Source organism: Littorina saxatilis, linkage group LG13 (assembly GCF_037325665.1).
Source record: "Littorina saxatilis isolate snail1 linkage group LG13, US_GU_Lsax_2.0, whole genome shotgun sequence".
Lineage (NCBI taxonomy): Eukaryota > Metazoa > Mollusca > Gastropoda > Littorinimorpha > Littorinidae > Littorina > Littorina saxatilis.
In genome coordinates, this window is record NC_090257.1 from 14,735,129 (window position 1) to 14,762,507 (window position 27,379).

Sequence of the window (27,379 nt, forward strand, 5' to 3'; positions counted from 1 at the left end):
ATATATATAAAATAAAAACATTTAACCTAGGCAATTTGATATACTGGAAGCTCAGAAAGAATATTTTCAAACTCTTTATTCACGAAAAATACCTGATGAAAATTTAGACAATAATATTACTTCCTTTTTGCAAGATTGCGATGTTCCTCAGTTATAAGTGATACCGGCACTTCGTGGTCGGCTGGGCGTTAAGCAAACAAACAAACAAACAAACGGTTGGCCTAGTAGTAAGGCGTCCGCCCCGTGATCGGGAGGTCGTGGGTTCGAACCCCGGCCGGGTCATACCTAAGACTTTAAAATTGGCAATCTAGTGGCTGCTCCGCCTGACGTCCGGCATTATGGGGTTAGTGCTAGGACTGGTTGGTCCGGTGTCAGAATAATGTGACTGGGTGAGACATGAAGCCTGTGCTGCAACTTCTGTCTTGTGTGTGGCGCACGTTAAATGTCAAAGCAGCACCGCCCTGATATGGCCCTGCGTGGTCGGCTGGGCGTTAAGCAAACAAACAAACAAAAAGTTATAAGTGATGAGGAGAAGGCAGAGTGTGAAGGAAATGTAACGGTTGAAGAGGCATCTTCGGCGCTTAAATTGATGAAAAATGTTTCCTTTCCAGGCATGGACGGCCCTACCACAGAACTTATTAAGTTTTTTTGGTCAAAGTTAAGAATTGTTATTGTTAATTCATTTAACAAATCATTTGAGAATGGAAGTCTGTCCTACACCCAAGCATCGGCGGTTATTACCCGGCCTGATCCACAAAGGGAAAGGCTTATCAAAACACAGTTTATCAAACTGGAGACCAATTTCTTTGACAAATACAGATTGTAAGATTTTAGCTAAATGTTTAGCAAATAGGTTATGCCCAGTTATTCAAAACATAGTACACGAAGATCAAGTTGGCTTTATTAAAGGTAGAAACGTCTCTCATACGCTGAGAACAATAGATGATGTTATTGAACATTTTAGATTACAAGAAAAACCTGGTTTGGTACTTGCTTTGGATTTAAAAAAGCATTTGACAGCATATCGAAAAAATTTATGTTATATGCCTTTAAGAGATACGGGTTTGGAACAGATTTTTTGCGTTGGGTAGAAGTATTGTTCAGTAGCACAAGAAACTGCATTGGATACAACGGTTGGCTCTCAAGTAATTTTGAAGTCAGCTGTAAGGTGCGACAAGGTTGTCCTTTCTCACCACTACCTTTTGTTATTGACTCACATGCGAAGCAAAAGTGAGTCTATGTACTCACCCGAGTCGTCCGTCCGTCCGTCCGTCCGGACGTCCGAAAAACTTTAACGTTGGATATTTCTTGGACACTATTCAGTCTATCAGTACCAAATTTGGCAAGATGGTGTATGATGACAAGGCCCCAAAAAACATACATAGCATCTTGACCTTGCTTCAAGGTCAAGGTCGCAGGGGCCATAAATGTTGCCTAAAAACCAGCTATTTTTCACATTTTTCCCATTTTCTCTGAAGTTTTTGAGATTGAATACCTCACCTACATATGATATATAGGGCAAAGTAAGCCCCATCTTTTGATACCAGTTTGGTTTACCTTGCTTCAAGGTCAAGGTCACAGGAGCTCTTCAAAGTTGGATTGTATACATATTTTGAAGTGACCTTGACCCTGAACTATGGAAGATAACTGTTTCAAACTTAAAAATTATGTGGGGCACATGTTATGCTTTCATCATGAGACACATTTGGTCACATATGATCAAGGTCAAGGTCACTTTGACCCTTATGAAATGTGACCAAAATAAGGTAGTGAACCACTAAAAGTGACCATATCTCATGGTAGAAAGAGCCAATAAGCACCATTGTACTTCCTATGTCTTGAATTAACAGCTTTGTGTTGCATGACCTTGGATGACCTTGACCTTGGGTCAAGGTCACATGTATTTTGGTAGGAAAAATGTGTAAAGCAGTTCTTAGTGTATGATGTCATTGCTAGGTTTAGTTACCCTAAAGGTCGAGGTCAAGCATGTGAGTCGTATGGGCTTTGCCCTTCTTGTTGGAATTGAGTTGCTTGCAACCCGATTTCAAAAAGGTTCTGAAGTAAAAGGTTTGGAAATTGAAACTGACGATTCAGAAGAATTGCATATGTTTAAAACTCAATGCCCCCTGACAAAAAAATGGCAGGCAGCCTTCTTAATCCTGAGCAAAGGGAAACTACTCCGCACAACATGCACACATACAAAATAAAACAATTCATATAAAATCATAGAGTACTCACATTTATATAGAAGTTGGCAGAATAACTCGAGAATACACTATAGTTTCAAATGCAAGTATGTTCTCTCCACTTCCGATGTAATAAATGTTGTTTAAAAAAAAATCCAGCAAGTGTTCTTCAAAAACGTCCAACGTGTCAGCCTTCAGTCCTCATTTACACCAATATATGTTGAAAACTCTCAGAAAAATTCTCCCGAAAGTCCTGTTGTCGAATAACAACACCCAGATCGATGTCAGACTCATCCCCTTTCACCTCTTCAAGTAGAAAACCTTCGAAAGGCGTGTCAGAATTGTCATCTTGAGTTCCCCATGATCGAACACCATACTTCCAAACCTTCGTTCAACGCCATTTTTGACTCACATGCGAAGCAAAAGTGAGTCTATGTACTCACCCGAGTCGTCCGTCCGTCCGTCCGGAAAACTTTAACGTTGGATATTTCTTGGACACTATTAAGTCTATCAACACCTGATGTGGCCTGATGGTGTATGGTTACAAGATCTCAAAAAACATGTGCGGCAACTTGACCTCACTTCAAGTTCAAGGTCACAGGGGCCGTAATTGTTGTCTTAAAAACTGATATTTGTCAAAAAAGAGAAAACAGGCGCCAGACTAGAGAGAAGTCGGAGAACTGACGTTCCTTGTTCGACTCGATCCCCTAATGACCAGCGATTAGCATTTTAGGATGGAGAACCTTTTGACACAGTATGCACCATAACTTGGATGCAATTACTGAATGTGCAACTCACAATGGCATGAGTTTTCTGTAATTATTTTCTTTACTGAATAAATATTGTTTTTCTCAGTTTTATTGTAAAATTATTCTGAAAGAAAGATCAAGGTCTGTTCAGCATGTGAGTCATGTGGGCTTTGCCCTTCTTGTTTTAATCTATTTTGATTTTGTTTATTTTATTAAAAAAAAGTGTGACCATTTCTTTTAAAATTAAATAAATGTAATGGAAAAGAAGCATGTAAAGTAATAAATGAATAAAAAAAAAAATTTTAAATTTTAAAAAATAGAAATGAAAAATGGAAAATAGAATTTTTTTTTTAATGAGGGCATTATAAATAGCTGTTAAGGAAAAGAATGAATAGATAAGAAATAGTTATTAAGGAAAAATGAAATATGTAAGAATTATTGTGTGTGGATAAAATAGGTGTTTATTTAGGTTAAAATAAGTCTGATTTAATTTTCAGGCAAAAATTTTTTTTAATACACGGATTGACTGTTTTACATTTTATATAACAAAACCCGCTATTACGAGTTAGTCGTGTGACAGAGAGTTTTCTTGCACACGAGACTGTAGATGTCTCACGACGGCGTAGCCGAAGGGAGACAGCAGCAGTCGAGTGTGCAAGAAAACTCTGTCACACGACTAACTCGTAATAGCGATTATGTCTCACAGCATTATAAGGCATAGAAAGACATAAATGAGTTTTTTGGGACGAAATAACAGGCACAAAACAAGACTGAAAAACACAATTGCCCTTTTACACATACCCTACACACGCATGCGCGCAGAAAATAGATTCAATGCGTTTCGTGTCTTTTCTGGTTGAATGCATTCAACAAAGTATCAACAAACGTTTCTGAATCTTTCAGTGAAAAAAGATAAACTTATTTTGAAGCAAACAACACAAAGTCATACCAACGAAAGCTAAACACACCAACACACACACGCGCACTAGCACAGATTGAATGCAAAGCGCGAACGAACACGGAGGATTAAATTACATATCTTAACCCAACTCACATATAGCAATTTACTTCAGTCTAGTGCTAGAACGCTGCATCGCATCACCTTGGTAACAAGGGAGGCAACTCTAAAAAAAAGCTACCTTGACCCATAAACAGGACAAAGTCACGTGACTTCCTGACCTTGCCACCATATTGTAATCATTCTCTACTCAGTGCTCCGTGGCTATGGACGTGTTTTGCTTCGCTTAGGCTTTTCAGCCTTTCGTCTGACTTTTCCTTGGGTCAGACTTCACCTTGGTTATCCTTGCACATCCCTCTTCTCTTACTTTGTGTTTGGGGTGAGCATTTTTGCATATTTTTGTCGTTTTTGCTTGACTTAGGTTGGTTCTGCACGTAGAAAATTTTTACATGCTTTCGTCCGCCATGTCGGATAGCGGTAAGAAGAAAAGTTCTAAGCAAGTGGCGGAGCCTTCTCCTGTCAAGAAGCCTTCTCGTAAGTCGAAGGGCTCTTCTAGTCAAGCTGTTGTGAAGGTGTTAGACCCTTCGTCCAAACATTCTTTTGATGTTAAGATTGACATGCCTCCATGCCTATTCTGCCTTCAGAATCTGTACCGGTTGCTTCCGGTTCTAGCTCTGTCAGTGATAAACAAGATGTTTCCGCTATTCTCCGCTCCTTGAGCGCTCAGATTTCTTCCCTTTCAGCTGAGCTTTCGTCAACTAAGGCAGAGTTTTTGTTTTTGCCTCTGGGTGTCAGCGATACGCGTTCCCCTGCCAGGGTGCGTGTCCCTCCCTCGGCTACAGTGACGTCGGCCGATGTGCATGGTGCATTCGATGCGGGCGACGGAGTCTCTTCTGCGTACTCAGGCCTCGGCTGGTGTTTGGCCTGACTATGTTCAAGGTATTTATCCTTCGTCAGTAGCTGGGTTCTCCGGCCAACGCGAAGGGCGTATCCTGGAGAAAGTAGCTCCACCCGATGGCCGGGCAAGGAGTGAAAGTTCCGATCCCCTGGCTACGCCGTTCCGCTCGCGCGGTAGGCTGGTACAGGGTAGGAGCCCAGATACGCGTTCGGTCTTGGATCGAACAGGGGATTTGCTACCGTCGGCAGCCTTCGCATTGTACGAGGCCAGATCGTCACAGCATTCCCCGCTTCCGCCCAAGGGGCAGGAAGCAGTCCCTAGGGGGGCACCGCTTGGGTGTAAAATCCCTCGGGTGTCTCCCTTTCCGGTTGACGCTTCGCCTGGCTATCACAGCCACGGCGGTAGTGTACTTCCGGGTTGCACGGAAGTGTGGGACTATGATTCGGAATTCGGTGCTTCCGCTCAGGATGATGAAGACACCAACTTCCGTGTACCGTCCAAGCTTCCGATAGCGTTGGGTTTCGCAGCGGAAGTTGCCTCACGGTATTTTGAGGAAGGTGTGGCAACACTGACAGGTTTGTCTGCCCCACCTCCTTCCGCCTTGGGAGATTTCCACTCAGAAAAAGACGTGAAACAGCAGTTCCGTTTCCGAGTCTCCCTCGGTGGCTTACGAGTTGTCCAGAGTGCTGTCTGGTGGGCAATCTGGTAGTGCTCTCACAGTTCCTCTGTTGACGGCGCACATTCAGGCCCCTGATTCAGCACAGCCCTGGCTCCCTTTTGCGAGCCTCTCCACGTCATTGCCTCATGGACTTCCGACCAACCCAGTTAACCTCATTGAGTCGTTTGCCTTGCCGCGCGCTACGCTTCCGGTCACTCCGGAACTAGCAGCTCTTCGGCAAGATGGCTATAGCGGGGACAGGGCCGTTCCTTATACGGAGTACGCCCTCTTGTCTCTGGAGGAAACGGGCAGGCGTTTGTTGGAGCTTTCCTCTCTCTCGGAGACGTTGCAAAGATCTCTTTCTAGATCGATCGCTTCGTCTCTTGACCCTTTTCAGTTTCGTGACGATGCTGTGGTTAAGGATGTCACGACTCACTTGGCTAAGGTGTCTGAACAAATGAGTTTGTCAGCGTGCCTTTACGCTCATTCCGTTCACGCTTGCAGGTCTGCGTTCCTCACGGGTTCTAGGATTCAAGACAAAGTTACCATTGAGTCTCTGAAGTCTTCTCCTTTTGTTGCGGGTTCTCTGCTGGGGCAGCCGTCCTTTGATGCTCTCCGTAAGGAGACGCAGGACGCAAGAGACATGGCCATAGCACAGATTGCTCACCATGGTCTTTCCCACCAGAACAAAAGTCAGGGTCCTCCTAAGTCTCAGACCTCTTTGTCAAATAGGGGCAAGGCGCAGCGACAAGGCTCTTCTTCTCAGGGCAGGGGCGGTGGTGCCCCTTATCCGAAGAAGAGTCCGTCGTTCGGGAAATCTCGGGGGTCGGGGCGCAAGCCCCACCCCCAATGATAATCCCCCGAACCACTCGTTCCCACAGCCCCCACCCCTTTGGTGGCGGGCGGCCCCTCCCGCCTCCCGGGCCCTGCTAGGCTGGTTGCAGTCGGTAAACAGCCAGTGGATTGTGGGCATCGTGCGTTCGGGGTTCAGGCTACTTTGGTTAGACGGCAAGGCTCCGTTAACGAGAGTACCCCCCTCTTTTCAGTTTCCCAGAAAACAGGAAGCTCAATTGGCCATTCAGGGCGAGATCACTTCTCTTCTTAAGAAGGAGGCAATAGTGGAGGTGTTGGACCGCAATTCCCCGGGGTTCTACAGCAGAATTTTTGTGGCCCAAAAGCCTCAGGCGCTTGGTGCCCAGTCTTGGACTTGTCTCCTCTGAACAAATACCTAAGAGTGGTAAAGTTAACTATGGAGACTCCGGCATGGATCTTCACAATGGTCGTGCATCAGCTTTGTGCTCTGGTCAGGCAAAAAGGAGTGCGTTTACGGGCTTATCTAGACGATTGGCTCATTCTCAATCAGGATTTGGAGGCTTGCAGAGCCCATACCCAGTTGGTCCTCAGGCAAGCTCTGGTCCGGGGATTTTCAGTAAACCTGGTGAAGTCAGAACTCACGCTTTCACAGTTGTTTACGTATCTCGGCATGACTTTCAACACAGTCGATTGGTCGGTCCGCCCTTCTCAGAGAAGGGTGGACAAGCTTCAGGACCTGGTGAGATCTCTGACCCTGAGGAAAAAAGCGCCTGTGCGCGTTCTAGCTTCCCTGCTCGGTCAGATGGAATCTATGGCTTCCCTTGTGCCCCCGTACACAAACGACCATTTCAGGCGGCTCTGAGTTCGGGGTGGAAGCCTTCTCTTCAAGGCTGGCAAACAGCAGTCTTGTTGGAAGGGTGGTTTCTACACACGACGAGGCAGTGGCTACTCCCCTGGATTTCACAGGGAGTCCCAATCTCTCTTCCTCCACCGGATACAGATCTGTTTACAGATGCGTCCATGGAGGGCTGGGGTGCTCACCTCTCTGTTCACACTGCTTCAGGTCTGTGGAACATGACACAAAGCAGCTGGCACATCAATGCGCTGGAGCTGGAGGCTGTTTTTCTGGGTCTCCAGTCTTTTCTGTCGCTGGTCACGGACAAACATGTTCGGGTACGCACAGACAACACTACTGTAGCGGCCTACATCAACCGGCAGGGCGGATCTCGGTCTCTCACTCTGTCTGGCAAGGCCTGTCAGATTCTGATCTGGTGCAGTCAGCATCGCATTTTGTTGTCGGCAAAATACCTCCCAGGCAGTCTCAATGTCTTAGCGGACTCGCTCAGCCGCTCGTCCAGTGTCATACACACAGAGTGGACTCTGACTCACCAAGCGCTTCAGCGTCTGTGGTTACGTGTCAACAAACCCATGGTCGACTTGTTTGCGACCAGATTTTCTCGCAGGCTGCCGGTCTTTGTCTCTCCGTTTCCGGATCCAGAAGCCTGGAAGGTGAACGCACTGGAGATAGACTGGTCGGGTCTGATGGCCTATGTGTTCCCCGCCGTTCAAACTCTTGAGCAAGGTTCTGAGGAAGGCGGACACAGAACAGCCTTACCTGGTGTTGGTAGCCCCTTGGTGGCCCAGCCAACAATAGTTTCCCGATCTTCTTTGTCTCGCGGACGGTCCTCCCATTCCTCTAGACGTCAAAAAGGGAGAACTGGTTCAGCCAAGATCGGGAGTACATCACGAGAACCCCCAATCGCTGAGGCTTCACGCGTGGATACTGTTATGGTCGCTCTGCGTCGCTCAGGCGCCTCAGATTCCACTTTAGAATTTGTACAGAAAGCCCACAGAGTTTCCACTGGCTCGGTATATTCCTCCCACTGGTCAGCTTGGGTAAAGTGGTGTTCCGGGAATGGTGTTAATCCTACTTCTCCCCGGTCCATGCAGGTTGCCAATCACCTTTCTTGGTTGGCTGCTCAGGGCATATCTCCTTCTTCCTTGCGTTGAAACAGTTAGGACATTGCATTAACCAAGGCGGTGTCATTGCTAGCGTCCTTAAGGGCGCAGCTATAGGTTCCTCGAGATCAAAGTCTCCTTTACCCTCTTGGGATTTGTTTTTGGTTCTTAAATTTCTTGCCTCATAGGATTTTGAGCCTTTGCAGTCGGCAAGTTTAGCTAACTTGACTCGCAAAGCTTTGTTTTTGGTGTTGTTAGCTACTGCCCGTAGAGGCAGTGAGGTGCATGCCCTTTCAGGTCTGTCTAAAGACATTTCTCTTGAAAGCGATGGTTCACTTACTTTAAGATTCAGACTGGAATTTCTCGCTAAGAATCAAAAGCCTGGTCTAGCCTCCCCCATCGTTCAGATCCCTCTCTTAAGTCGGGTTCTTGCTCCAGGAGACCCGGACCTGGTTAACTGTCCAGTTGGGGCTCTCAACAGTTATTTGGCTCGCACAGCGCCCATCAGGTCTAGACATCAAAAATTGCTCTTTATCTCCATGAACACGATAAGGAGTAAGGACGTGTCTCGGGTAACCTTGGCTAGATGGATTGCTACGCTGATTAAGCAAGCGTACGCATGGTGGCACAGACAGGAGGGGGTTGGACATGCTGTCCTTCCTCTGACTTCTGCAAGAACACATGAAGCCAGGGCGTGGGCCTCTTCGCTGGCAGTTCTTCGCTCAGGAAGGCTGGCGGAAGTCCTCGATGCTGCATACTGGAGATCGCAGGACATCTTTATCAACTTCTACCTGCGGGATGTTCCCAGTACGGGACAGGATGGCAGTAATTCCCTGCCAGCCTTGGTAGCGGCGGGCCAAGTCTTGCCTGCTGTTTGAAGTGAGTGGTTTTTTCCCACCACCTTTATTAGCAATATATGTGAGTTGGGTTAAGATATGTAATTTAATCGAAAATTTTAGTAGTAAATTTTCATTTGATTAATATACTTACCCAACTCACATAGTTAATTCCCTCCCACCTTCCCCGCTAGTGGGGTTGTTCTAAAAAAGAGGGAAGTTTTTCTGCGCCTTCGTGCGAATGATTACAATATGGCGGCAAGGTCAGGAAGTCACGTGACTTTGTCCTGTTTATGGGTCAAGGTAGCTTTTTTTTAGAGTTGCCTCCCTTGTTACCAAGGTGATGCGATGCAGCATTCTAGCACTAGACTGAAGTAAATTGCTATTTGTGAGTTGGGTAAGTATATTAATCAAATGAAAATTTACTATGAAAATTTACTATGAAAATTTACTATGAAAATTTACTATGAAAATTTACTATGAAAATTTACTACTAAAATTTTTGATTTTTGTAGGTCAGGTCGTGGGAAAGTCCACCCGAAATGTTCCACAGGGTAACTGGTTGTGTTTGTATTGTTTATTTTCTCACAGTGATGTTGATGGTTTTTACAGTGCCGCTTTTAAAGAATATTTTCCGAATTTGGGGCACACTTTTGACTTTTGGTTCGTTTATCTCGTCGAAGTAACATTCGAGTGTTTCTAAATCAAAACCTTTTAACACCGCTGGTGCAGATTAGACCTGCCTGACTGTCTGCGTGCGTGTTAGAGCTGAAGACGAAGCCTTAATCGCCAAAGCGTCACCTATCTCTAGGTCCTGAGCATCGGATGTACGTTGATACGTGGTGAGATCCGCACGGAACTGTCTATACAACTTTTCCTAGTCACAGGTGTAAGGTTCGATCTTTTCTTTGAAATTTCGTCCTCTGTGTACGTAGCAAAGCGTTTCGCCATTTTCGGTTATCGTTGCAGACGACGATAGTGAAAGTAGTACCTATGGTTTTGTTTTGACCTTTCGTATTCAGGGTTCTTAAATTGAAGCTTGGTAAAGGGAGCTTGTCGTGTAAGTGGAAAGTTGATGAAGGTTTGAAAACAGAAATTGAATGAAGAAGAAGATGTGGCTTTCAGTTATATACAGGAGAACGGGGTTGGTGTTATTCTTTTTCCGTCAAACACGAAGTACACAGATAAAATGTGGTTGACTGACCAAGGCCTGTTGGCACACTATTCAGAATGCACAACAAAATGTAACAACACTTTGATACCTATTTTTCTACGTTCGTGATCACTTGAAATGAATACTGAAAACATAAGTGTTTAAGGTAGTGACTGAATGTATGTGAAGGTAAACATTTTCAGAAATAAATGCATGATCAAAATAATTGATTTCGGCATCAAAGCGTGTAACATACAATCTTGCACACGTTTGCTTTAGTAGTGGCAAAGAAGGAATGCGTGTGACATAAATATATAATGAATGATTTGTTATTGATATTATAAGATTGTAAAATAAGGCATCTCCGTTTGTAAGCCCCAATATTCTCAGTAAAAAAGCTGATTCCCAGAAAAAGAGAAAACACAAAACAAACAAAAAACTTAAGCTATTTATACAGGGACTTACCTGGTAAGCTACCTTAACTTCACATGCAGGTTTTGCTCAAATGTATAAACCAAGCAGGCATTTATGTATTCAGTGGAACCCTCCTTTTAAGACTCATTCCCTTTATTTGTTTTAAGCCCCTGGGTTTTTTTCAGATTTTCTGTTCAAAACCTCTTTAAATTTACCTCCATTTTAAGACCAGCTGATTTTCTCAGATTTTGTTAGAGGGGGTTTCACTGCACACAACATAAGGGCTGTACAATGTAACTTTTTTTCTATGCCAAAAAAGTGTTCAAATAAGATCAAATGTAATGTTAAGTCTTAATGGGAATATTTGTTTTGCTGCAATTAGCAGTTTCTGTCAGGGATAATGGAGCCGTGCTCAAATTTTGAACTGCAGTGGAACTGGTTTGTTTAGCACAGATGAGCAAAAGGTTGTGAAGGGAAAAGACCTGTTGCCCATCAAAAGCAGTCAGGAAGAGTGCCCTGTACGCACGATGACAGACAGTTACCAGGAGGTGATTATCCCCCTTGGCCAGGACCAGGAGGTCAGGCAGAAGTACCTAACGTCCATGCAAGGCTTTCGCTTTGGCCGCATCTTAGAGGATATGGACACATTTGCAGGTTGGTTACAATTTGTCACCATGTCCACTCTGTCTTCATGCAGCTTTATGTTGTAGCATGAAAAATTACCTGTTCTTCTAAAAAAATAAAGCACAATTTTACTTTTCACTTTAATCATTCTGTTACCAGGTTGGAAAACGTTGGAAACAAAATTGATGATTGATCAGCTTTGTGACCAGGTTCCAAAAAGATGGAAATTTAATCGATGATGATTTGATGTTGTGATGATATGTTGAGACGAACTCACTGGACTTTCACTTGCGGACACAAAGACATACAGTGGAGTCCGGGTACAACGAATCTCAAGGGAGATACATTTTAGTTCGTTATATCAGTAATTCGCTGTAGAGTTTTCAACCCTAAATGGTCTCAAGACAAGTTTTCCCAATCACCTTCAAATGATCGTCCCATCGATCTTTCCTTGGAGAGTACAATCTCTGCATGTTTTCAACAGCTTCATAATATAATCCATAGAGAGAGGAAAACTAACAGCGGGAGGTGCATGAAAAGCGTCAGTTTTCACAATAAAACTTTGACTCGCTCATTCATGGGACATAACTGCACTCCGGACTGTCCACAGTGTTGAGTAATTATGAGACTTCACTGCCTGAGGAGAGTAATTGATTCAAACGAACGCGTGGTTCTATATCGCGTCACTCGGTCACGGATCGGAGAAAACAAAAAAACAGTTCCAGATTTCGAAACCATGTTCGTCAGCCATTGTTTTTAGCAAGACATGTGCACGAGCTTCGCTGACGTACATCGCAAAATGTCATGACGTTACCACAACTTTCGGTTTTGGTTCGATCTGTTCCGTGCACCTCCCGCTGTTAGTTTGTTCAGAGTTCGCTCATCACGCGATATGCACTTGTGTTTGTGCATTTTTGTGTATTTTTGACTCACATGCGAAGCAAAAGTGAGTACTCACCCGAGTCGTCCGTCCGTCCGTCCCCCCCGTTCGTCCGGCCGTCCGGAAAACTTTAACGTTGGATATTTCTTGGACACTATTCAGTCTATCAGTACCAAATTTGGCAAGATGGTGTATGATGACAAGGCCCCAAAAAACATACATAGCATCTTGACCTTGCTTCAAGGTCAAGGTCGCAGGGGCCATAAATGTTGTCTAAAAAACAGCTATTTTTCCCATTTTTGACTCACATGCGAAGCAAAAGTGAGTCTATGTACTCACCCGAGTCGTCCGTCCGTCCGTCCGTCCGTCCGTCCGTCCGTCCGGACGTCCGTCCGTCCGTCCGGAAAACTTTAACGTTGGATATTTCTTGGACACTATTCAGTCTATCAGTACCAAATTTGGCAAGATGGTGTATGATGACAAGGCCCCAAAAAACATACATAGCATCTTGACCTTGCTTCAAGGTCAAGGTCGCAGGGGCCATAAATGTTGCCTAAAAAACACCTATTTTTCACATTTTTCCCATTTTCTCTGAAGTTTTTGAGATTGAATACCTCACCTATGTATGATATATAGGGCAAAGTAAGCCCCATCTTTTGATACCAGTTTGGTTTACCTTGCTTCAAGGTCAAGGTCACAGGAGCTCTTCAAAGTTGGATTGTATACATAGTTTGAAGTGACCTTGACCCTGAACTATGGAAGATAACTGTTTCAAACTTAAAAATTATGTGGGGCACATGTTATGCTTTCATCATGAGACACATTTGGTCACATATGATCAAGGTCAAGGTCACTTTGACCCTTATGAAATGTGACCAAAATAAGGTAGTGAACCACTAAAAGTGACCATATCTCATGGTAGAAAGAGCCAATAAGCACCATTGTACTTCCTATGTCTTGAATTAACAGCTTTGTGTTGCATGACCTTGGATGACCTTGACCTTGGGTCAAGGTCACATGTATTTTGGTAGGAAAAATGTGTAAAGCATGTGAGTCGTATGGGCTTTGCCCTTCTTGTTCCCATTTTGTCTGAAGCTTTTGAGATTGAATACCTCACCTATATATGATATATAGGGCAAAGTAAGCCCCATCTTTTGATACCAGTTTGGTTTACCTTGCGTCAAGGTCACAGGAGCTCTTCAAAGTTGGATTGTATATAATACATATTTTGAAGTGACCTTGACCCTGAACTATGGAAGATAACTGTTTCAAACTTAAAAATTATGTGGGGCACATGTTATGCTTTCATCATGAGACACATTTGGTCACATATGATCAAGGTCAAGGTCACTTTGACCCTTATGAAATGTGACCAAAATAAGGTAGTGAACCACTAAAAGTGACCATATCTCATGGTAGAAAGAGCCAATAAGCACCATTGTACTTCCTATGTCTTGAATTAACAGCTTTGTGTTGCATGACCTTGGATGACCTTGACCTTGGGTCAAGGTCACATGTATTTTGGTAGGAAAAATGTGTAAAGCAGTTCTTAGTATATGATGTCATTGCTAGGTTTAGTTATTTGACCTTGACCCTGAAGGTCAAGGTCATGTAAAGGTCAAGGTCAAGCATGTGAGTCTCTTGTTGTCTTTGGAGACAATCATTGACATCAGTTTGTTGTAGCCTTGTGACTTTTAGAGACAAAACGGCTCTGGGGCGATGAAAACGTGTTTGTTAAAAGAGGGGTTCGTTATGCAAATGAGTTCAAAAGGTTTGATGTAGCCGCAAAGTAATAAGTAAGAAATAGAAGGCTGTCTGCCGGGAAATCAATGGCAGTTTGTTAAAAGAGGGATTTCGTTATACCCATGTTCGTTATAGCTGGACTCCACTGTACATGTCTTTCTCTCCATTCAGTTCACAACATACGTGACAACAGAATCAAACAGTTACTGGCATATGGCATTCTTTATTTATGTGTCTCTTTTCTCTCCTCCGCTTGGAGTTGTCAGTTCAGCCTTTGGTTTGCAACTCCTAAATTGCATTTGTACAGGAGACGAAGAAGGCCATTTGACTTTTCTGTCTGTTAGTGGCTGTAGCGTTGTTGATTATTTTATTGTGTCTGAAAATTTGTTTCATTTTATGATGAGAAAATGTACGTTAGAAGTGGGAGACAAAATTGAGTCATCCCACATGCCTTTGGAACTTATATTGCAGAATTTTGAAACTGAAGTTGAAGGGAGTTATTGCGCAGAGAGCATGTTTTTAAGTACCTTCATTCGGCTGCAGTTGAAGAAAAGTTAAAAGAGGCACATTAAGAGAGGTTGGATGACTATGTCGATGAAGCCCTATCACTTTTTAATGACCTGATAAGAGACTGCGCAAAATATATGGAGAAAAAAGTCAGTAATGATAAGGAATTAGTTGCAGGAAAAAGGAAATGGTTTGATAATGAATGTTGGGTAAAACGAAAACAAGTGAGGAAGTGTTTGAGATGTTTGAAAAAAGTATTAATATTGAATAAAGCACGCCGTGAGTATAAACATTTATTGGAATTGAAAAAGCAAAAGTATAATCAGCAACAATGTGAGGCGTTGCTAGATTCAATTAAGTCACAAGCAGATTTTTGGAGACAAATTAATTTGATTGCTCCTCGAAAGTCAACAGTTCCAAATAAAATCGGAAATGGGGAATGGCAAAGTCATTTTCAAAAAGTCTTACATGAAGTGTAATGATAATTTTGAAAAGGGTTTACCTTTTAGTGAGTCTGACCCAGACGTGCTTAAAGTAAATGAGGGAAGGGAAGGTGCACACCTGGAAATCATGGATTACCAAAGTCGAAGTGATGAAAGCCATGCAAGGTTTGAAGAACGGAAAAGCGGCTGGTCCTGATGCAATAATAAGTGAATTGATTACAAATAGGCCGTGAAAGGTGGATGCAGCGCCTAAAGGCAGTCGATCTACTGGCCGATGTGAATGCGTGATATATTGTGTAAAAAATTCCATCTCACACGGCATTAATAGGTAACATGCGCCTTGAGTCGCCTTGTGTGGTGAGATACGTGCGCGATATAAATCCTCGTAAATAAATAAAATAAATAAATAAAAATAAATTTGAATGATACTTGTGTTGATTTTTGTGTGAAATTGTTTAATTGCATTTTTGACTCTGGGAAATATCCACAAAACTGGACCGAAGCAATTATTTTACCTCTGCACAAGAAGGGCGATGTGAACGACCCTAATAATTACTGAGGTATTTCCCCGTTGAATATAAGCAGTAAATGATATAGTTTTCTGTTTTAAACAAACGAATGCAGAAATGGATTGATATGAATGATATTCTCGGAGAACACCAAGCTGGTTTCCAGAAAGATTATTTCACAATAGATCATTTGTTCACACTCTCTGCAATTATAAGCACTTACTCTGGCCAATTTTGAAAAAAAATTATATTTAAGGAAAATTGTTTAAGACCATTCAGAGTATGTATGATTGTGTGTTAGCACGTGTCAGATGTGGAAGCAAGTTATTTGATTTGATAGAATGTAACCGCAGAGTGAAACAAGGAGAAGTTTGCAGCCCAATTTATTTTCTCTTTTTGTTAATGAATTAGCCCTCGATATCATTAAGGAAGGTAAACACGGTACACGGGTCTCCTGCCAGCATTGTTGACCTTTTGCGAAGAGATTTTCGAGCTGTGATGTATTATGGCTACTGTCAGGGGAACTGTTTTTAAGAGTGCTTTTTAAGTTTAAAATACAGTTTTGGAAATCAATCTCCACCGAAAGCCAATGTTTTCAGGTGGTTCAGACAGTTCATTACTGGCGCATGGACGTTAAAAAACTTTGACCGTTGTGGTCAAATGGCAACAATCGTTACCCCAGAAAATGTCTCTGGGGTAGAGTCCCTGATTGAGAAAGACCCAAAAATGATATACGCTGAAATACATGATAGAATGAAGATTTAATCGGGAAGTCTCACTTGTAGATTTCACGGCTGCTGTTGCGTATGTAAGGAAATGTTGTGACCGTTGAGTGCCCCATAACCTTAGCAAAGAGCAAACGCAGGGTAGGGTGGACTGGTGCACCCATATGCTATGAACATTTGAAGGAAGAAGGTTTATTTTACGCATATGTACAATTGATGGTTAAACACGTTTTGTTAAGGAGGAGCATGCTTGTGCGTGTGTGCTGTTGTGGGTTCTGTGTGGGGAATGTATGCGGGCGTGCGTGAGCGTGTGTGTGACTGAGATTGCAAGCGATGTTTGGAAGGGCGTGCATGGATTGATTGATTGTACTCTGGCCAAAACATGTCCCTAGTGTACTGCACATGGTTGAAATAAAGTCTTATGTCTTATGTCTTATGTCTTATGTCTTTCCTCGCCTTTGGGACATCGTAACAGAAGACCAAACATGGGAAAACACATAGGACCCAAGATGAAGCAACAGTTGGCGGTGTGGGTTTTCCAAGATGAGAACCCACCTGTAAAATTCAAAAGGAACAGAAGTGCTTCCTAACAAGTGATAGTGTATTTCTTTGCAAAATCTGGCCATGTTGCCACCATATCACTTCAGGAGAGACAATCAATAACTGCTGACTGGTATGTCAGCCACTGCTTGCCTAATTTTTGACTCACATGCGAAGCAAAAGTGAGTCTATGTACTCACCCGAGTCGTCCGTCCGTCCGTCCGTCCCGGCGTCCGTCCGTCTGTCCGGAAAACTTTAATGTTGGATTTTCTTGGACACTATTAAGTCTATTAACACCTGATGTGGCCTGATGGTGTATGGTTACAAGATCTCAAAAAACATGTGCGGCAACTTGACCTCACTTCAAGTTCAAGGTCACAGGGGCCGTAATTGTTGTCTTAAAAACGACCATTTTTCACATTTTCGCATTTTCTCTGAAGGTTTTGAGATTTAATACCTCACCTATATATGATATATAGGCCAAAGTAAGCCCCATCTTTTGATACCAGTTTGGTTTACCTTGCTTCAAGGTCAAGGTCACAGGAGCTCTTCAAAGTTGGATTGTATACATATTTTGAAGTGACCTTGACCCTGAACTATGGAAGATAACTGTTTCAAACTTAAAAATTATGTGGGGCACATGTTATGCTTTCATCATGAGACACATTTGGTCACATATGGTCAAGGTCAAGGTCACTTTGACCCTTATGAAATGTGACCAAAATAAGGTAGTGAACCACTAAAAGTGACCATATCTCATGGTAGAAAGAGCCAATAAGCACCTTTGTGTTGCATGACCTTGGATGACCTTGACCTTGGGTCAAGGTCACATGTATTTTGGTAGGAAAAATGTGTAAAGCAGTTCTTAGTGTATGATGTCATTGCTAGGTTTAGCTGAAGGTCAAGGTCATGTAAAGGTCAAGGTCAAGCATGTGAGTCACGGGTTTTTGGTGCTGATCTTTAGTTTGATGCCGACAGATTGACTAAATGTTTTTATATCGCTTCACGCGACTTGTTAAGACCTTATTTTCATGATTTTTTCAAAGTCGTAAATGGGGGGTTCCACTGTATAAGTATACATACATGTATTAACCTATAATATGAGTACATCATATTTTGGATAAATAGGCCGTAGTTACTGAAATCTTCGGTCGGCTGAAAGGGCGAAGCAAAAGTCGGATACATGTGTTATGTTCGCCATTCCACGAATTTTAACAGCCGAGGCTGTTCTTTCTGTTCTGTAAAACAGTGGTTCAATAGAGATACCTATTCTGTAATGAACGGTCTGTCCCTACTAAGAGTGAACTATTCTTGCTAAGAAATGGCTTTTAAAGGGGGAGAAATAGTATAAAAGAGCTTAGAAATGAGACCAGAAAGAATTTGGGGTTTTTGGCTGTTACAACCGTTATGATTGCGGTGCACCAGATCAAAATTTAGTCCTTGACCTTTCCAAAGATGTATAATAAGCGGGGGTTCTGCATATAATCAGTTTGACAATGTGGCCTCGCTTGTGTGCTGCCAGCTAGTATTTAAGGCCTTTGTTTACAAGAAAGGGACGCTTTGTATCAATAGTAGGTATCAATAAAATCAAATTTAACATTTTTAGGATGATTTTGACTAAATGCAGGCAGTATAAGGTAAATGAAGCATAGTTCTCTCCGAAACAGCAAAAATGTGAATTTCAACCATATATTGATCCTGATTCTGTCCGCTGAGACAGCGACTGATCTAATATTTTGTGAGAACATGTTTTTGGTGAAAATCATAGTCTCATTGATTTTTTGGTTGTTGTTGATCATATGGAATTTTGGAGTTTTTTAATTTTTTATTCTGAAGTCAGACGCTAAAAAAGTGAGAAAAGAGCTCAATTTTCTGACTTTATTCCATACCTTGTTCTAACGTCTCCCAGATCAACACACAATGATTAAACTTTTTGAATCATACATACTTTGAAGGCAAAATGAACAAGGTTTTAGGCGATTATCTTTGTTTTATGATTATTACATTATTATAAATTTGTCAGTAAAAAAAAACATGCTGTGTATTTTTTTGTTGTTGCTGGAGGGCATATATATTTAAGTTTTATTCAAGTTCATATGAAAGTTAGATTATGAGCACACTAGGCCACTTGAGACAGGAAATGTCTGCTTCAGATTGAATTTGAGCTTTGTATATGAAGATGAGATAGGATAAAGAATGTAAATAAGTGTGAAAGATACTTTTTTGTACAACTTAAAAAGGGTGGTTCTAGCTTCTTTCTTTTTTTTAAACAATCAGCTGTGCTGTGCTACATCCATAACCAATTGAAGACCCCAGTGCAGGACATTCAATTAAATCCCGTGTGGCTACTAGCTGTCACAGTATTTGTTGATTAAAATTAACCACAGAGGATATATTGTGTCGGAATTCTACAAGTTTTGTACTTTGCTTGTTGTTGAATGGTTTCAGGTTTGATTTGTTACACACACAACCAAGACCCCAGCAAAGGACAAAACATGAAATCACCTCTGTCGACCGTGACAGCCCTGGTTGATCGTATTGGTAATACTTTTTCTATCATATTTTTTGCCTTCATCTTGACTAGGTTGCTACTCTGGCACAGTGTTTGTGCACTAGTTTGTTGATATGAATGATATGACCTATATAAATGACTAACGGCTTTAGCACCAGAAGACTGTCGACTTTTTTTACTTGGTAGAATTTAAAATGGCAGCAGATGGAACACAGTTTAAAAGTTCATTCGTACATGATAATCTTACAATTTGTTCCTTTTCTTCGTCTAATTTTGTAGAAAGTACCGTATTTTGGGGACTATAAGAAGCTTAGTTGTAAAAGGCGCAACACCCACTTTTAAGTTTAAAATGAGAAAGCTCCACACAATAGGCGCATCCATTGTATTGATCACAAGTCAAAGAAAGTATGCAGAGTGGAAATGAGTTTTTTCTCCAATGTGCGGTGAGATTAAAGAGTCTGCATGCTCAGAGCTGTTTAGCCTTGTGACCACAGGTCAATCAGACGATATTTTCAGCTGAGACCAGGTGCCTGCCCTAGTTTACTCCCACTGGCCGTCTGACCCCAGGGCTGAGGTGCACAAGAAAGTTACCACTCAAACGGGAGCCAGCCGCAGTGTTTGATTGGTTGAAAGTGAGATTAATGTAGTGATTTCAAGGAATCAGACCTTACAGTTTGTTCTCTACCTACTTTCGCTTCGTGCACCTCAGCCCTGGTCTATGACAAGAGTTTTAACTATGAAGCTGACGGGCGCAATGGCCTAGTGGATAAGACATCAGCTTCCCAATCGGAAGGTCGTGAGTTCAAATCTCGGCCGCGGCCGCCTGGTGGCCGGGTTAAGGGTGGAGATTTTTCCTATCTCCCAGGTCGACTTATGTGCAGACCTGCTTAGTGCCTTATCCCCCTTCGTGTGTACACGCAAGCACAAGACCAAGTACGCACGGAAAAGATCCTGAAATCCATGTCAGAGTTCGGTGGGTTATAGAAACACAAGAATACCCAGCATGCTTCCCCCGAAAGCGGCGTATGGCTGGGTAAAAATGGTCATACACGTAAAAACCCACTCGTGCGAAAACATGAGTGAATGTGGCCTATGAACGAAGAAGAAGAACTATGAAACTGAGGCCGTTGATATCTGAGAGAAAACTTTGTCCAAGTCATAGAAGCAGAAACATGCATATCACTAGAGAGGGACTGTTCCCTTTCTTTGTATAGCAATGTACATCTGTACTCTTCTTTAAGCCATACACAAGGTGATACCCGCGGTCAATATTAGGGCGCAGGGGTAAAAGTTGAGGAAAAAAGTTGCGCCTTAGTCCTAAAAGTACAGTAGGTAAGTTTCACTTGTGTTGACCCATTGTTTATAAAATTGTTTGGTTAAGAGTTTTCAGGAATTTATTCTGTATTGTTCATGATGATTAGACCCGTTTAGTCACTGTTCTTGCATCATCCAATGAAGAAAGTTTAACATTGCATTAGAGCTGGTCTGCTTATAACCATCAGGCAGTTATATTTTTCTCAAGAAAAATTGGATAATACATGTATTGCTAGCTGGCTGGCACCTATTGCCTGCTCTTACTCTACTCATCTACTGTCTACTCTGTGTACAAGAACGTTTACTCTCTTGGAATTTAAAGGATGCGTCATATTTTACGCCCTTCCATCCCACACCCCCAGTTAGACCTGAATGGAAAGTCCAAATTAATTCAAGTAAAGAAGAACTCCTACATATCAAAGCTGTGGTTTGTACGTGTACATGTTTGTACTAAATTCAAGATGTTCTGAATGACGTGTTTTGTGTTCAGACATGCATGGCGTGGCCCTGTCCCCTTTCAAGGATGTGCGAATGTGTGGTCATGTGACCTGGGTTGGGCGCTCCTCCATGGAGGTCACCATGATTGTGGAACAGGTTATAGTACTTTCCTATTTTATTATGGTAATTCATTGTAACTAAAGAGAAAATGCTTTTTTATCCACGTTGGATTGAATGTTTGTCTTGGAACATTTCTATGTAGGTAAAAAAACAAACAAACACATATAGATATATATTTGTCCCATGACCTGCCTCTTTGTCTCTGTTAGCTCAGGAGGTGATTATTGTGGATAATCTATGGTTAAGACTATATGGATAATCCATCATCACCGAGTCTTGATCTCACCTGTCATTGGTCATTGTCTTTGATCTCAGAGTACAGTTGAATAATTTATAGAGGTCATCTGCATATTTATCGTTGACTCCGGGACTACTTTCTTCAGCAAAACGATTGAGATATTCTGCGGTATAAAAGTCGAACTCACCTTTGGCTAACGATCTACAAACATTTTAACATTGAAGAAATAAAGAAAAGAACAAAGAATACACATAATCTGCTGGGATGAAAAGAGCTGAGTGAAGATTATGAGTTGGCCGAAGCGGTGAGAGAGAGAGAGAGCGATAGAGAGAGACGAGTGATTCAAGGCGCACAACTCTAGTACGCTTCATACTAGATCAATCCTGACAACAAAATCCTGATTCAAAATCCTGAGCGACGAAATAAAAATGAAACTTACAGTTTTGTTCATTTGCTATCGCTTTTAGACCATTGATTGCTAAATCTGGTTCAACAGAACAAGGTTCGTCCCATCTGTCGTCTGCTGCATATCTGTCGTCTGCTGCAGATCTGTCGTCTGCTGCAGATCTGTCGTTTGCTACAGAATTATCGGCTACTGATCAAGTTGACCAACAACATGGAAATTGCCACTTACAAAGTTGGAGATACGATTAAAATAAAATGTAGCGAAGAAGGTCGGATCTTGCGTGTGTTATTTTTTAATTTTAAAGTAAACAACGGTGTTCAGGTCATGCAGGCAGATAGATTTAGACCTACATTGAATAGACCAGCAGAACAAAAACTACTGCAGTACAGTACAGATAACTTACTGGCCTAAGACTGAACGACAGACATCAAAGTAATTAGGCTCACCTAAATGACGATTGAAGAAGTAAGTAATCCAAATTTGAACACTGAAGCACAACAGCTCGAATAAGCACAAATTCAGCAGTCATCCTCATCGCTTGTAAAATCACACACGCAGTCTTTTTGGCGAATGCCTCTGACAACCAACTTGGGTCACCGACTGAAACCGGCCGGTAACTGCACAGTATCAAATGCATTGAACTGCACAATCTCAGAAACATGACGGGTGTACTGGTCTGCAGGTAGGACGAAAGCCTGAGAAGCCAAGAATGCAAAATAATATTTCCAATTTCATTTCAACACTCTAGAAATAACTGTTATTCGTTTTCTTAACCACTATAGAAGACTGAATACAAAAGCAGACGTTTTATGGCGCGTTTACCAAAAAGACAAAAGGCACTCATTTCGCACATGAATTTGATGACACGATTTGCGGTCGCGGAAGGTTTGATGAGCAGAAAACAGGCACTCACAGAGTTTGTGTCAAAAAGTGGTGTTTTTTAATGAAAACGTCGGAGTAAAGGGATAAAAAGCTTACACACCTCGTCCTGAATATCGTGCATATTTTCCCAGAGGCTCGGTAATACCTGAAAATCGACCCTAGGGAAAATATGCACAATATTCAGAACTCGGAGTGTGTAACCTATATACACTGAAAAACACCAACAAGAAGTGCACTTACAGGAAATGCATCTACTAATATGATAGTTGTCAACAAGAAGCGCCCATTTTCAGTTTATTATTGTCCAAGGGTCCTGCAGCTAATAGAAAAAGATGAAAAAGCTCAACTTTCTTAAGCCCTGTTATGGTTGACTGTAACTAAGGCACATGAATACACGCCCATTACTTGTAGTCCCTAGTCCCCAGAGAAAGAAATACACACAAAAACATTATATACATTACTGTCCAGAAGTAGCCTTTATGAAAAAAATATAGTAAAGCCTTTTTCTTGTCACAAGTCTTGTTAAATGATACAAAAATCAGTGCTGTTGTTGCAGTCATTTTTGGGCAAGAGGAAGTCCATGTGGGCAGGGAAACAGGTGCGAAAGCAGTACCTTTGGGGGAGGGGGGGGGGGGGAATAACTTGGCGCCCCATTTTGAGGCATTTCCAACACACAAATTATCCTTAAAACAACCTAAATTTGTTAAATGTTATGTACAGAGTAGTTTTACACCTCTAAAACTTGCGAAAAGGCAATAAAGTCACATTTTGAAAGTATGGGTTCTCAAACATCCTATATGTTACCATTTATTCCTTGTGAAACGATAGCACCTAATGCCAGTACATGGTTTTCTCCCAGTGGAGCATATTACAAGAAAAAATAAAAGCAGGACCACCTGCACTTATATAGTACAAGTATACAGCTTTTTCCCAACAATTTTTTTTTTGTGAATGATGAGTTACACAAAAACACAAGTATTGAATAAGAAAAAAAACTGCACATTTTTCGGGGGACCTTTCCAAAATGTACTAGTCGCTTCTTATTTATATTGGGTGCTGAGTCCTTGTCAGTTGTACAACAAATTTCAGTCACAGAAAAGAAGCTAGCAGTAGATTATGACTGAGTGAAACAGTGTGGGCACCAAAAAAAAAGATACCCTTGTAATTAAGCTAACTACTTTTTGGCTCACGAAGTGTAGCCTATGCGATCGTAACTTTGTCTGTCTGTGCATGCGTGCGTATGTGCGTATGTGCGTGCGTGCGTGCGTGTGTATGTCTGTGGTAGAAACTTTAACATTTCGTCATTTGAAGACGTCACATTATGGCGTAAGAGGGTTAGACGTCACGCGAAGGAATGTCTCGGTCATTGTTATTTTGAGCGGGCCGAGACTATTTGGCAGTCGTGTCTGTAAGTAGGCTACATGCAGACAGACAGATCTAGATCTAGTGTCTCTCTTTCTTGCACAGTGTCACCAATGCTTACTGTGTGTGTGTGTGTATGTGTGACGGAGTGATTGAGTTTGTGTTACTGTTTGTCGATTTCTTACGTGAGCCTTGAAGGCTTCGCCTCTTGTCTTACCTAGGTCAAATGGAACTTTGGCATCAAACAGAAGATTTCTGTAAACTCTAATGGTCAAATAAACTTAACATTAAAGCTTAAAGATATTACACCTAAGACGCCATTTTGGAAAGTTTACCGGCCAATTCGACCTTAAAAAGTTCTAGGACATTTGCTGAACTGTAATTTAGGAACACCTGTAATTATTGCTCAAAAGTATGCCAAATAATTAAATTAATTTTAATCAGCGAGGTGTTTGCTTCGCCCAGCTCTCCTGTGTCAGGAGTCCGGACTTCCGTTTGTCATCATACTTTATTTAGTTATCATAGATACTCATTTGTTAAAGCAGATTAAAACCGTTGGATTTAGGAAGTCAAACCTATATAGTCTAGCAAACGCATGCAAATTCCATGCCATACAAGGCTAAAACACTTTGCATTATATAAATAGAAACACACTGTCTGTTGGAGAATATCACCGTGTGAAAAGACTACCAAACACAGCATTTAGATTGGAAAAAAATAACACTCAAAACACTAATTCTAAGACAAGTTCCTCACGCACACTATTCTATTCCATGCACGCTCAGCTGGAGTTAAAAATAGCTCGCCAAAGCAACCTCCATCCCGCCTATTACTCTCTCCCTTCCCCCTTCTCTGTCTTTCCCACACACTGCCACTGGCGCTTGAACTAAGAAATGCTGAATACGCCACGGGCGGCTAGCAAACACAGCAATAAGCTGATGCCGAAAGCTGGCTCGCTCGCTGTGTACTGGTAATCAGTCTGTGAGCTGCTGATAATAAACACCTGCTTGCACTTTAACATCCGGAACTTCCGCGAAGCGCCATAATATTTAGCAGAAGACAACACAGAGGATACTACTTGTCAGTTATATTCAAGTACATAATTACTTTACAGATCTGAAAAACACATAGATGCTTCAGTTAAATCAACAGAAAACCCAACATCTCAAAGCACGGCACAATTAATCTATAAGAGGACAGAAGACAACACGTACAGTAAACAAAACATCTGAATCAGTGTGCCACAATAAAAGAACACAAAATAATGAAAAAAAAGACCAAGGTAATCCCTAAGTACACTGATATATGTACAACACTTTACAAAATATATACAAACAACAGAGTATATACACTACTGTAGTACCTGCCATATCCGGTCACCCATTAGTCATTGCAAAGGTGACCGCAAATATCAGGTGGCCGTTCATTACAGGCCCCCTCCTCCTCCAAAAAAAACCCCAAAACACGATCAAGTTTTCATGAAGAAAAGAAAGCGATCATCCACGAGCCGCCGATTCATTGTCTCTGTTAGTTTTGCTTTCGTTTATACATCTTAATTATTTGCGTGTTTAACTCGATTGTCCTGGCTAAGCTATTGTTTCGTATGTTTCTATGTGTGTTGTTTGGATTATTATATATGTATTTGAGTGTCAGATAAACAAGTGTTTCAAACTCACATCAGCTGTGATCGATCGAAGTGACTGCCGTAAATGTACATGTATGCGCATGTCTGTATTTACAGTTTGCGCATGCGATCGCTCACACTCCAATGTAAACAAAAACAATCTTGAGTTTGAGTTTGACTCTTCAGCTTTATTAACAGGCGATACATGTGTTAACAGTTATAGAAAGTGGACAGGTGCTGATTTCTAACGGCCAGATAGCAGGTGGGTGGGCGGGGAGAGCCACAGGCGCTCGCCCGCGAAAGTGACAAGTGGCCGTTAAGTGGCCGCTCCTGTCGAGTAAGAGGGGCACCTTAGGGCAAAAATCAGTGACCGTTGACCGCGTCAGACAGGTTAACGGCCATTAAGAGTCAATTATAGAAGGAAAACTCATTAGTCATGGGAAAGCTGGCCGCTCCGGGCAGGTTCACGCCCACGAAAGGGCCGGAAATGGAAGGGACTACTGTACAGTCGTATTTACATACATATTACAGTATAGGCATGCGTATGGTGCGCATGTGAAATTTTTTTTGCGTTTATATAATTCAAAATAGTGCATGTAATGTCTGTAATATAAAATAAAGAACAAACGGTCTTTCAATACATGTTCATGCAAATTGTTAGCTGCATGTGAATAAAACAAAAAGCCTACCTGACGGCCACTCCTATACACGACTTTTGACTGGTATCATTACAGCGCCATACATCAGTAGTCCCATAGCAGCACACAAGTTAATTTGGAAGTTTTTCAACACAGACTCTGTTTTCACTTCTGTTCTCACAAACTTGTATACCACAGGAAACAAAACTCGTCGATCCGACGACAATTTAACGTTTGTTTCATCATTGCAAACAAAACAGAACAGACAAAACGAAACAAAACACAGCACAACAGTTAGGGTTGTTATTTTTCTGAGATGCTTAAGGAAAAAGAAGATGACGTGCACTTTAATGGAATAGAGTGAGCGTAATTTCAAAATAAACAGTTCAATTGTGAGTTGAAACACACTCTTTCCGGCGGGATCACATTCACTCACACACACACACACACACACACACAAACACACACACACACACACACACACACACACACACACACACACACACACACACACACATACACACACACACACACACTATGTACATTTTTAGAAGAAAAACAAACAAAAACACTATGTACATTTTGAGAAGAAAAACAAACAAAAACACTATGTACATTTTGAGAAGAAAAACAAACAAAAACACTATGTACATTTTTAGAAGAAAAACAAACAAAAACACTATGTACATTTTGAGAAGAAAAACAAACAAACAAAAAACATTGTTTTGGAGCTGCTAACAACTTAATGTCTTTTTATCATTCTTGTTTAGGATTTTGTTTTTGGCGGGGTGTCAAGCAGCATCGGTGAGGTCCTAATTTGTTGCTCTTTCATTAACTGGCGAAGCGGCTGTTTCTTGTTTTTTAAGCCCCATACTCTCCGTTTCAGGTTGTTGACGTCAGAATGTATTTTTTCGCTGCCCTGCTCACCCATCAAACCAAGCCCCATCCCCTACTCATCCATAAAATCTACACAATGGGCTTCAAGTATATGCTGCTTTGGGATGACATCATGTACACCTTGTGCATAGCTCAGTAACCTCTGTAGGAACTCCATGTATTCAGAAATAGCTGCATGGATGTGAGGAAGGTCATCTTTCCTAACTGGTTTTGTGTGTGACACAAGTCTGTGCACTCTGGAGTAATACTCGTTCAAATGGGTGTGTTTGGTTTTGATTTCACCTGCAAAGGTGTGCATGCATGCCATAGTCATCTGTCAGTACCAATGCCCTTCTTTCTATGCTGTCTGCTAT

General features: G+C 41.9%; 1 protein-coding gene across 6 annotated transcripts in view; it reads left to right on the forward strand.

Annotated features, from left to right (window-relative positions):
* Positions 1–27,379, forward strand: part of LOC138983689 (acyl-coenzyme A thioesterase 10, mitochondrial-like) — a 150,205-nt gene that overhangs the window by 48,464 nt on the left and 74,362 nt on the right. For 5 of the 6 annotated variants that reach the window (XM_070356979.1, XM_070356978.1, XM_070356981.1 and 2 more), the window contains exons 4-6: positions 11,073–11,278; positions 19,044–19,136; positions 20,912–21,015. In XM_070356979.1, the coding sequence (XP_070213080.1) occupies positions 11,073–11,278; positions 19,044–19,136; positions 20,912–21,015 (403 nt within the window). The remainder of the gene's footprint in view (positions 1–11,072; positions 11,279–19,043; positions 19,137–20,911; positions 21,016–27,379) is intronic. The other variant, XM_070356982.1, reaches the window with a different exon arrangement.